General features: G+C 43.2%; 1 protein-coding gene across 2 annotated transcripts in view; it reads left to right on the forward strand.

Annotated features, from left to right (window-relative positions):
• Nucleotides 1-962: 962 nt before the first annotated feature.
• Nucleotides 963-13,222, forward strand: part of Sumo (Small ubiquitin like modifier) — a 33,105-nt gene continuing 20,845 nt past the window's right edge. Inside the window, exon 1 of one of the 2 annotated variants that reach the window (XM_080271815.1) lies at nt 963-1,044. In XM_080271815.1, the coding sequence (XP_080127941.1) occupies nt 1,027-1,044 (18 nt within the window). In that variant the 5' untranslated portion in view covers nt 963-1,026. The remainder of the gene's footprint in view (nt 1,045-13,222) is intronic. The other variant, XM_080271816.1, reaches the window with a different exon arrangement.

Here is a 13,222-nt window from a genome sequence, read left to right on the forward strand (position 1 = left end):
CGTGGCTACAGATTGATTCAAGGGCACCTTCGGAGCGGCTACCGGCCATCTCCTCATTACCTCATGAACGGCTGCAGGCCGTCTCCAGTAGGAGGGTTGAGCGGCTCCCAGCCGTCTCGTCTAGGGCACCTTCAGAGCGGCTTCTGGCCGTCTCCTGACGAAGGCGGGAGTGGCTACTGGCCGTCTCCTCGTTACCTCCAGAGCGGCTGCAGGCAATCTCCTGTAGGAGGGTTGATCAGCTACCGGCCGTCTCAGGGCTGCTGACTGGAGCTAGAGTAATAGCTCCACCCCGTGGTTGTTGGTGGTCGGCTCGCCCGGAAGGTAGTCTCGCTTTCCTGCTATGGTGGCGGCGGGCGAGCTCTGGGTCATAAGGGCGCGCGACCCGGGCGGACTTATGTCCCTGTCGCCCGGAGTCAGTCGCGCTGTATGCTCCTCTGTGGGCTCCTGGGAGTGTTGGGTTGCCCTTGGTGATACTATACTGCATTTTACCCAAGGCCTTTCCTTCTGCTTCTGTCGTTCTTCTTTATCATGTCTCACCCTTTCAAAACATTTATTGGAGCAAAACAACAGATAAATACGTAAGCCATTTAACATTACAACAATATACATATTTTCATGAATATTCCTAAAGTTCCTCTTAATTTCGATTTCTACTAACACGAGTTTTGAGTACTAGGATTTTTTGTTTTTGTCCAAAGGGATTACTTCTCACGTAAAGCTTGTTATAGTGCAAAAATGTAAATGTATACATACATGGGCAGTATATCTTTGTTATTAGACCAAGACTATTATGTTGAGAAATATATATTTTGTTTTACTTAATCCTAAAAAAATATAACTGAATTATTTAACCTTATGGTAATTGATAAGAAATAAATCGATTGTATGGAATAAACGGCGATTTTCTTAGTAAATTTGATAGTGTTGGTATATTTTATGCAATGCGTACATAGACAATTTTGTTCTCGGATAGATGGTGTTTACAAACGGACTCGGAGGGTAGCGTTCATCTTCACGGTTAATACAATGTCCGAGGAAGCCAAGGTTAGTGCCAACATAAAATTTGTCATTCAACTTGAGCGTCATGTTGTGTGTTGCAGCAAGGGCCTCTGCATTTTCTTGCATTGATTTCAGCATCTTCCATTGAGATGGGAGTTGAGGCTCGAGGATAATAATAGCCTTCAGTTCTGACGCATAGCATTGTCAGATATGTTTGAAATAACTGGGCATTGTTATTGATGTTCAAATTTTTACCATATATAGGTACATTGATGTGGATTTCAGTATGAATATTGTCCATTTGTACTGTTCAGTGATTTAAATAAGGCATCAGCTTTCGGTCCAAGTCCAGTGGTCATGCCACCATCAGATAAGTAAATTTTGTCATTTTTTGTGCTCACCAGAATCACCGAAAATGGTAAACTTCTGTTGTGGAATATCAAGGCAATACAGCCAAGGTCTGTGGTGGGTATATGTTAATGAGATGGATCTGTCTTTCAGATTTTCACAAAAATTTCACATATCTTTGGTCAGATTCAGAGACTTTAAAGGTGTAAAGAAGTACATTTTAGATAATAGACTCGATCAATAATTAGTCTTCAGTGACATCATAGCTGAGGTTAGGTCAGTACTACAAACTCAGAGCAGCTGTAGAAGATTGTGGTGAAGGAGAAGAAAAAACAAATGCAAAGTAAGGTGGTCCACTATCTCATTACAATTTGTTTCACTGATGATCATCCTGGTGTGTAGTTACATTAAGGACTGTTGTCTTGAGTTAGCTGTTAATCTATCTATCTATCTATTGCCAGACGCCTCAATCCCGTTTGGGGTGGCCACAAACAAATCGCCTCCAAGTCGCCCTGTCCCCCGCCGTTTCACTGCCCTGCTCCCAACTCACACACCCCCTCTCTCATATACCTCTCCACCCCATCCCTCCATCTCATCCTTGGCCTCCCCCTCCCTCTTCCCACCTCCACCTCACTCACATACACTCTCTTCGTCAGTCTTTCACCCTCCATCCTCTCCACATGGCCAAACCACCTCAGTGTGTTCCTCATAACGCTTCCTATCACATCCACATCCACACCACAACGCTCCTTTATATTCTCATTAGCTGTTAATGAGGGTATGAAATAATTATAGTCCTATCACCAGACAGTTGCAAGAAAAACAGTCCAAAAACCCCATAAATGGGCAACAAATGGTGGGCTAGGTAATATGCAGAAGACAAGCCAGTGAAGCCAGTATTATGACTGAAGGTCCACTGTTAGAACTTCCCATGAGGTGGATCAATTTTGTATGAATCCAAATTGTTTGGCAAATTCTTACATTTGTTCACCCACAGATATGTGATGCAGAAAGTATTTTATTTTTTTATTTATCTATTTATCCATTTTTGTACTGCACATAGTTTTCACATTAAATTTGTTTCTGTCAGAAATCACCCATTTCAGAGACAGTCACTCCCCAGTCTCAAGAATGTCATGTCATTCTTCAGTAGAATTTAGGTCAGAGTTACCCCCAGTTCATGAAAAAGGGGGGGGGAAATAATTTTAAAATAATGAAAAATTTATCAAGGTACAATTTCAACCTAACCTAGGCATCCTTCGACCCCTCTTCAACATAACTCATAGGCCAAATTAGACTGAACATGGACATAACCAGTCTAACCTTACGTAACTGCTTCGGTTAGTGTCATTAGTATCAGATCAAAAGTAGCAGGTGTTTATTTTTACCAACAAAATAAACATTAGTATTTGAAAAGCTGTAATAATTACAGTATTCATGTCATATAAGTACACCAATTATTTATACAGTATTTGTATTCATTTTATCAGTTTGCTGCACCTAGTCATATATATATACAGTATATATATATATATATATATATATATATATACCCGATATATATATATGTATATATATACAGTAATCACTCTAATATCCGGACGCCCAATATCCGAACATCCCCACTAACCGGACATAATCGTCCCTGGATCCAGTAACCCCCCCCCCCCCCCCAAAAAAAAAAAAAAAAATCCGCCCGTAATTTGAACTTGTCGTGCGCGGCGCGGGAGAGCATTGTTGTGGCGGGTCATTCCTCCGACGTCCGATAGAGCGCCGCTGCATCCTCCCCACTTTCCGCCTGTCTCTCGCTGCAAGTGCATGCTCGTCGTTATGGCTGCCCACGTGATTGCTTTTGTGGTGGTGCCTTACCTGCTGCAGGCACTCCTGCTGCTCTCGGGCCTCCTCTTTGTGTGTGTGATGATGGCCCCGCCACCTGAAAAAAGGAAGAGAGTGGTGTTGACTCTGGAGAAGAAACGGGAGATATTGGAGAAAGTAGATGCGGGGTGGTCTTCTTCCCACATCCTCCGCGAGTTTAACCTGGCCCGATCTACTTTGTTCGATATTGAGAGATCCCGAGACAAGCTCATGCAGTACACGGCTGACTTCTCATTGAGAAGCAAACGCAACGTGGAGAGGAAGGTGATGTTTACCCCCAAGTTTGCAGAAATCGACCGCTCCACATTGATTTGGTATCGACAGCAACGTGCTGCTGGTGTGATGGTACGTGGAACGGAGCTGAAGGCTGCTGCTGAGAAGTTCGCCAGGCTTCACGACGCCCTAGACTTCAAGGCATCTGAGGGTTGGCTCTTTGCATTCAAGTTATGGCATGGCCTTACCAACCGTAAAGCTCATGGCGAAGCTTTGGACGCTAACGAGGATGGAGTTGACAAGTTTCGGCACAAGGTGAAGGGCTTGATCGACAGGGAGGGCCTCACTCTCGGTCAAGTCTACAACGCAGACGAAACTGGTCTATTCTATCGCTCGCTGCCAACGAACACTCTAGCCTAGGAGACGGAGAAGCTTGTACCTGGCCGCAAGCTCTCCAAGGAACAGATATCTGCTTTGTGTTGTGCCAGTGCTAATGGCATGCACCGGCTTAAGTCCGTTGTTGTTGGCCGCGCAAAGCAGCCTCGGTGCCTTCGTGGGGTGATGGATGTCCTTCCTGTCGTCTGGTACCATTCTTTGAAGGCATGGTTTACAGCCCAGATCTTCAAAGACTGGTTCCACTGCCACTTCGTCAAGGAGGTCATCAATTACCAGACGAAGACACTGGGAATCCCGCACGACCAGGTAAAGGCCCTCCTTCTCCTCGACAATGCACCTGCCCACCCGTGCGACAAGGACTTGGTTGCTGAGAATGGCCGGATTAGGTACATGTTTCTGCCACCTAATACGACTGCTCTCATCCAACCAATGGACCAAGGAGTGATCATGGCAACAAAGCGCCTATACCGACGGAAGTTCCTGGACGAGGTGATGGTTGTTCTTGAGGACGAGGACGAGCGCAGGGAGGGATGGGACACACAGGGCCAGCGGACTTTGGAGAACCTTCGTCGCTACAACATCAAGTCTGCGCTGTACAACTGGGCTAGTGCATGGAAGGAAGTCCCTGTGAAGACTCTGGAAAATGGTTGGTCTTGTCTGCTTCTCGGAACGGATGTGGAGTACGATTTTCTAGGGTATGATGCGGATGACTTCCATGCATGGCGACGATGTTGATGTGGACGATGTGCGTGAGTGGTTGGATGACGATGAGGGGGATCCTGGGTATCAGACATTGTCTGATATTGAGATCACGTCTTCAGTTGCAGCTTGAAGATTCCAATGAGGAAGGCGACGATGATACGGACTCCTCTCAGCAGGACACTACTCCAGCCATCCCCAAGCTGAGCGTACTCCAGGAACATTTAGAGTTCGTCCTAGACTACTTGGAACACCCGGACTGCGACAGGGAGATGAGGCCCTTGGGACTTGTGGAGGAAGTGCGTGCTTTCAGGCAGCGCATCATCAATCGTCAGATTCGTCTTTCATCGCATCAGTCAACCATTGACAGTTTTTTCAGGCCCGTGACCCCCGCTGTGCCCAGCCCTGGCTCCACTCCGTTGCCTCCCCAAGACAGGCCCTCATGCTCCGAGCCACAGCCCAGCACATCAACCACGGTAGAGTCACCGCTCGATGTGAGTTTGCGGCTGTCTTCAGAGTCGTCTGCAGTGGGTACACCATCACCACGACCCAGTGACGCACCCCTAGGTCACCTGCCAGTGATACTCTGGGACTCTGACAGTGAATAAACAGCAAGAACTTCTCCACTAGACCACACGGGAATTTACAGTGTTGTGCATTGAAAAAAACAGTGTGTTGTGTTAAGGATTTACAGTTGTGAGAGAAAAGACTCATTTGGTACAAAATTTAACGTAAATAGAATTGTTTGTTTTTGCTTTGGAAAATTATTAGAAGAATGGGAAAAGTTAAAGTGCAGAGTGCAACACTTAGTAAGTTACAATGGAGCATTAGTTAGACAAGAGTGCGCACTGTGAAGAGAACGGACTTCTGTGTGCGATTGACTAAGTTCAGTGCAAGACTTCATGAATAGTGTACTGGAAGTGCTTTAGGAAATCCTTCTCACTGTCAGAGTCTGAGAGGAGGCGGTTATTTATCGAGGTGGCCATGGACTTGCTGTAAATAGGCAGAATGTTTCATACTGTACTTTTTTCCATACTATACTTACCTCGTTTCACTCTTTAATGTCCTTTATTGGTGTGAATAGGGTGTTAGGAGCTATGCATGTGCAGTAGGAAGGTGTTTTTCTGAGTTAGGCTAGGTTAGGGTCCAGGAGCCAGTCACCAGAATGTTTAATATTGTATGAACCTCCTTCTAAACCATCATTTTATGCTTCTTTTCGTTTATTTCAGTCATTTATGTGCCTTATTGGTGTGATTTGGGTCTTAAATAGGTGCTATACATGTCCAGAGGGAGTTGTATAGGTGTTTCTCTGAGTTAGGGTCCATAAGTACAAGTCCATAAGCTGGGGCCCAATATCCGGACAGGACCACTATCCGGACCTGCCTATGGCTCTATTATGTCGGATATTGGAGTGATTACTGTGTATATATATATGTAAAGGGAACTGCTACAGTTAATATAAGGACTCAGAGAAAATTAAGATTGAGAAAGGCGTGCATCAGGGAGATAAAATTTTTCATTCATTCATTCATTGCCAGACGCCATGTATCCCAAACGGGGTGACCAATGGCTTAGAGTTAAATTGTTTTACAGGGAGGGGAACTAATCCTCTACCAACCCCACCTGACACGTAGGGATGCCAACAGCATCTTGTGTTCCCAGGCAGTCACCTATCCAAGTACTAACCAGACCCAACGTTGCACCAAAGTTATTTACAGCATGGCTAGAAAGTATTCTCAGAAAGCTAGACTGGGAAAACGAAGGAGTGAACATAGATAGAGAAAAGCTAAACCATTTAAGATTTGCAGATGACATTGTCCTAATCTCAGAAACAGCAGAGACATTGCAAGCAATGTTAAATGACTTGAACAGAGAAGGTCTCAAACTAGGGCTAAAGATTCATTTTTTCATTCATTGCCAGACGCCGTGTATCCCAAACAGGGTGGCCAAGGGCTTAGAGTTAATTGTTTTACAGGGAGGGACACTAATCCTCCACCAACCCCACTTGACACGTAGGGAGAACGTTATGCCAGCAGCATCTGGTGTTCCCAGGCGGTCACCCATCCAAGTACTAACCAGACCCAACGTTGCTTATAAGACTAAAGTATTGTTTAATCCCCAAACACTAAAGAGCATCATCAGAATAAGTGGAGAAATTCTTGAAGAAGTCGAGCAGTACAATTACATGGGACAAATACTAAAATTAACGAAAGATAATGATAGCGAAATAAAAAGACGCATTACAATTGGATGGAAAGCTTTCAGTAAACATAGGGACATTATGAAAAGTAGCTTGCCAGTTTGTATGGAACGAAAAGTATGTAACGAATATATAATTCCAGCTATGACGTATGGTTGTGAGACTTGGAAACTGACAAAATTGATGGAAAATAAATTAATTTGTTCTCAGAGAGCAATGGAAAGGTCAGTGTTGGGAATATCATTAAGAGACAGGAAAAGATCAACTTAGGTGAGAGAGCAGACTAAAGTCAAAGATATTATAGAAGTTATAAAAGAACAGAAATGGAGGTAGGCAGGCCATGTAGCAAGAATAAGGGATAATCGATGGAGCAAGAGAGATTGTAAGTGTAGCAGTAAAAGGCCAGACAGGAGGTGGAGGGATGAGATAAGGAAAATGTGGCAAAAATTGGCTCAGTCAGGGAATTCATGGAGAAGGTTAGGGGAGGCCATTGTTCAGCAGTGGACTTGTAATGGCTGATGATGATGATATATATATATATATATATATATATATATATATACAGTAAAAGTCCTATTATTCGGCATCTATGTGACCAGGATGATGCTGAGAAATTGGATTTCCCGAATAATCAAAAAACCTACCCACTCAGTACCTTAAATACAGTACCCACGCATCCAACACGCGTTAGTCCAGCACGATTCAGGTCCAGCATGGAGAGCAAATAATTAGTATTATTTAATACGATTTAATTACTGCAACACGAGTGTGTTAGCATAACACGCACAGAGCTCCGAGAAGTGGGCGAAATCCGCAGAGTTCAACTCTAGCACAATCACCCCCGGTCCAACACGGTCATACTGGACATTCCCATGATGATGATAGCCAATGAAAACTTCTGATCAAGTAGCCTTCCCCGCCCGCTATCGTGACGTGATCGTGATGCCGCCCAATTAAAAACGCTTCTGGTGTCACGTGATGTTTTGTTTAAATTTCTCCCGCCACAGCGCCACTCAGTTGCATAATTGCATTGGAAGGTGCTTTTTTCTTGCTGCATTTTCTGCCCTTGTTACTGCATTTTACCCTGCTCACGATGCCTAGGAAGCCTTCTGAGAACCCCAAGAAGTGTCGGCAGCTCCCTCAGGCCACCAAGCTAGAAAGCATCGAGAGGAAGAAGAAAGGGGAGAGGAAAGTTGACACTGCCAAGGCCTACGACATGAATGAAGCCAACGTGAGGACCATAATAAAAAACCAAGACAAGATCCTGGCAGCCGAAGGCTATCACACGGCACTTCATACCAGGTTTGCCGAGGATACGATGGTAAATCGGAACGGTAACGTGGTAAAATTGCCGACGATACCACGGGCATTTGGAATTCATCTGGATGGATTCCTGCCGAGGATACGACGGGCTAAACAGTGTGACCAAAACCCAGGCGACTCGACAGAGAATGTAACGTACTACAGCATTGAACATTTAGCCTGACACTGAATACATATTAATATTTTAGAATAAATATCAATCGTTTTGAAACCCTTCTCATCGGCGTGTGTACCAGTTTATAAACAAAGTTGCTTCTCCTTATTCTCTACCAACTCAGCGACAGCGATCACTTTCCACAGTCACGAGACGGGGCTCTGGCAACAGTGTGAGAAGCATGCCATTTGCCGAGGATTACAGAGTGCTAGGACAGGCAGAAGCAGGACCTTCCATGGCTGTGGACGAAGATAGTGATTCTGAGTGTGATTTCGAAGGATTTATGAGGGAAGTTGAGGAGGAGCAAGATCCATTACCTGCTAGTGACACCAACAGCCATCCTCCGGGGACCCAGTAGGACTACCTACAGCCTTGGATACCACCTTCCATTCCCAGCAAGCCCACCAACACTATCCTAAAAGGTTAGTTATCATTCATAGCACAGTACCATTTATTATAATTACAATAGTACCAGTATATGTATAGGTATATGGTAGGTATTTAGGGTGACTTTTCCTAGGGTTGCTGACATAATTCATTTTTCCCTATAAGCTCTGTTATTAGTCCAACACGTTTTTGGTCCAACACGTGACCCATGCATGACAATATTACCGTGTTGGATGCGAGGGTACTGTATATTGGTGAACACTGTCATCACCACTTATTGTATTACAACTGTGTTTGGAGAGAGTACTGTATACAGTACAATATTGCAATCAATACAATACTATACCTGATTCTGAAATATATATAAAAATTAGTGAACATATGCAGGAAACTCGCACGGAACACGATCTCACGGTACGCGTACACGGTAAGGGCTGGGATACATATAAGACAACGTAAGATTAAAGAACCATTATGAAAACTACAAATTAACGCAGGAGAGGCCTTTGAAAGATCAAATCCTCGAACATCACCGCAGCACGCGGTTTGTTTTGATTACGTGACGATCTAGGCGGGAAATTACTCAGTGAGTGAGACATTCCCGAGTACAGTAGCACAGTATTTGTCTATCTATCTATCTATCTATATACCTAGGCTGCTTCCCCCAAGGAAAGGGAGGTAGCCGAGACAGGACGACACACTCCCCATTTACTCATCCATTCAAACACATTCATTCGCATCTTAGCCCCAAAGGGGAGAACGGACAGATCTTCACCGCACCACACCGCACAAGGGTCAACTGCGCAATGCAATCAGTGACATCCGCAGCAGGGCCCGACAGCAGAACTGGTTTACCCCTGCCACATCATAACAGACCCATCCCCTTACCCGCACCTAACCTGACTAGCTGATCAGATCAAATACGGGAGAATATCCCCTCAGGGCTGCGTCATCACTTATTCATTCACAATTTCTCTCCATTTATTTCTGTCACGCACAGCCACTCTTCCTTGCTCAACAGACATCCCTCTCGCATCCAGCGCTCTCTTCACACTGTCCATCCATCCTATTCGTGGTCTTCCTCTCAGCCTTACACCTCTCACATCAGATCTAGTTATCTTTTTCACCAATCGCTCATTATCCATTCTCTCCATATGCCCAAACCATCGCAACACCCTCTGCTCAACTCTACCAGCCATCTCCCGAACAACTTCAGTTCTCCTTCGCACTTCATCATTTCGCACCCGATCCATACGCGTCACTCCACACATACTCCTCAGACACCTCATCTCCATTACATTCAAACTTTTCCTCTCTGCTACACCCATATTCCATGTTTGTAAGTTAAATATTTACAGTATTGTACTGTTCTGGTAAGTTTATGTGCAACTTAAAGTACTATTAAATAACGTTAAAGCAAGAAATAACGTCTTATAACCAGTTTACCTGATAGGCGTCAGAATATTGCCTTTTTTATTTGTTCGTTTTTTCCACAGTGCTGTTAAATATTTACTGTTCTCGTATGTACTGTACTTGTAAGCACTTAAATAAAGTTAAATCATTAAGTAAAGCCTTGTAACCAGTTAACCCGAATTATATGATTACCCATGATCGGCGTCGGAATATTGCCTTTTTTGTTTGTTCGTTAAACTCTTACTGTACTGCTTTTCTAGAGTACTGTATTTGTAAGTTAAATATTTACTGTTCTGGTATGTACTTGTAAGCAATTAAAGCATTAAATAAAGCCTTGTAACCAGTTAACCTGATTTATATGATTACCCATGATTGGCGTCGGAATATTGCCTTTTTTGTTTGTTCGTTAAAGACTTGCTGTACAGCTTTTCCACAGTACTGCATTTCTAAGTTAAATATGTACTGTTCTGGTATGTACTTGTAAGTTAAAGCACTCAAAAAAGATAAAGCATTAAATAAAGCCCTGGTACCAGTTAACCTGATTTATATGATTACCTATGATCGGCGTCGGAATGTTTCCTTGTGTTTACGTACAGTATTTGTGTGTTGAAGTTTTGCTGTGGAGTACTGTATTTGTGAGTTATAACATTAAATAAACCTTCTAACCACTTAAAATGCTTTCTAGTGATTACCAGTGACAGATAACAGCAAAACAACACATTTGGGGGGCTAGGGAGCAAAATACGGAGTAGTTTAAATATACGCGATTTCGCACCTAACACGGCACGGTAGGAATGAAACCCACGTGTTCCGTGCGAGTTTCCTGTACATGTGTAATGACACAGTAGGCCTACAAGTCAGATAACACTTCCTGGATGGCCGAAATGATACGGAATATTACCTACCAGCTCAGTACATCACTTGTATTGGTGAACTCATCACTACTTACATTATTACAGATATGTTTGGAGTGAGTACTGTATACAGTACTTTTTCCAAACAAAATAAAATAGTCGGAAAATTACATAATATAAAGTGAAGGAATATGAATTGGTAAGGTCTTTCTGATGAAAGTTAAACGTACATTTAGCACTCATTCTTTTGTTCGTTTTTTTGTTTACATGTGAAAGGGAGAGTATTGATGCAAACAGTAATGTATTCCATTAACCCCTTAATAACCTCCGGCATTGAACAACCCTTTACAGTACTGATGTCAGTGAAGTCGAGTTAGTATATCTTCCGGCATTGAACAACCCTTTACAGTACCGATGTCAGTGATGTCAAGTTAGTGAGCTATGAAAAAACTGTGAACAATTATGAGAAGAGAACAAAGGTCACTGGTATGTTTACACGACTCTACACTACGATTCCAAGCAGTCAGGGGGTCGGTTAATCTCAGATGTTTTCGCCCCTTTGGTAAATGCACCGTAACTTTGTAATTTCTCCCGTGAATCATAGCAAATTATAGCATGGGTTTAGGAAGCTAAATAACACATTGCTAGGTGAGCCAGAATATCTTCACATCTTTAAGAAAATGGAAGAAATTTAATCCTTCTTTGAGTATGTAGAGTAAGTTTCTTCCATTCTTCTGAAATCAATTTATTTTTCTTAAAGATGTGAAGATAATCGTCTGGCTCACCGAGCAATGTGTTATTTAGCTTCCTAAACCCATGCTATGATATCGCTATGAGTCACAGAAAAATTGATAAAGTTAAGATGTATTTACCAAATGGGCAAAAACATCTGAGATTAACTGACTTCCTCACTGCTTGGAATTGTAGCGTAGGGTCGTGTAAACATACCAGTGACATTCGTTTCCTCCCCATAATTTTTCAGTTTTCTTTATAGCTCACACTATCTTGACATCATTGACATTGGTACTGTAAAGGGTTGTTCTGTGCCGGAGTTTATTAACCCACCCCGTCCCGGAGACGTGAATTCATGTCCTCACATGATGTGCACTCATATCCTGGAGATGTACATTAACGCGGCAACATTGCAAGGTCCCTAATTTGCACAGTTTTCAATTTTCGCGAGTGATTTTTGGCACGTATACACGGGACACCTTCCTCTACAAAATGCCAGGCAGGGACAATGCCTTACCCAGCATGACCTCCCCCCACCCCTGCATGACCTTTTCTCAGCAGTTCACCTGTTATCAGTGACCTGGGCAGTAAAGCCATGTCATGCCACGGTACGAAATTCAGGGCCAGAGTGATTCCCCAATCGATGACAATGTGGAGGACAAACATTAGAGGAAGAAACAGTCAGAAATGATGATCAGGTAATGTGGCAAAAAAAAGGTCAGGAATGGTGATGAGTTAGTGAGTGAAACAATGCTTATAATGCCTATATTACCATTTGAAAACCAATATACTCTCGTACTACATATAAATTCGTACCAAATAAAAAAATAAATACCATTTATGAGTGGTGTAGAATAGTTATCCTCCCATAGAACTCGTTTTCTTTGCAACCAGCCTGATAGAAAACCCTGTAAGATAAGGAGGTACTCCTACCTGGATCGAGTATTTTAAACCTCAGGTGAGCGATTTCTCTATGAATTTTCAATGTTTCTTACCGAAAGCGGATGTTTGAGCCAAAAAAAAAAATGGTCCAAAAATGTCGGGACTGGGGCGTACCACTGCCCAGAAAACGTCGGGATGGGGTGGGTTAAGGGGTTAATGGGATATATTACTGTTTGCAAGCAACGTTGGGTCTGGTTAGTACTTGGATGGGTGACCGCCTAGGAACACCAGAAGCTGTTGGCATCCCTACGTGTCAAGTGGGGTTGGTGGAGGATTAGTGCCCCTCCCTGTAAAAAACAATTAACTCTAAGCCCTTGGCCACCCCGTTTGGGATATATGGCATCTGGCATTGGATGGATGGATGGATGGATCAATACTCTCTCTTTCACATTAAACACAAAAACGAACAAAAGAATGAGCGCTAAATGTACGTCTTTCATCAGAAAGACCTTAGCAATTCATATTCCTCCAGTTTATTTTTAAGTATATTTCTGACTTTAAGTTAGGTTAGGTTTGGTTAAATTATTAGGTACCGGTACAGTTAAACTCGGTTAGGTTAGGTTTTGTTAAACAGGACAGTCCCTTCCACCATTATGCTGAGGAATAAAAATGGTAGAACTGTCACGGCCGTACAGCTAAAAACAACAGGGAAATTGATTTAACAAGCAACATTTATTTATGGGTAAT

The sequence above is a fragment of the Coenobita brevimanus genome, chromosome 47, assembly GCF_032717465.1.
Source record: "Coenobita brevimanus isolate Jiangsu-jjx chromosome 47, ASM3271746v2, whole genome shotgun sequence".
Lineage (NCBI taxonomy): Eukaryota > Metazoa > Arthropoda > Malacostraca > Decapoda > Coenobitidae > Coenobita > Coenobita brevimanus.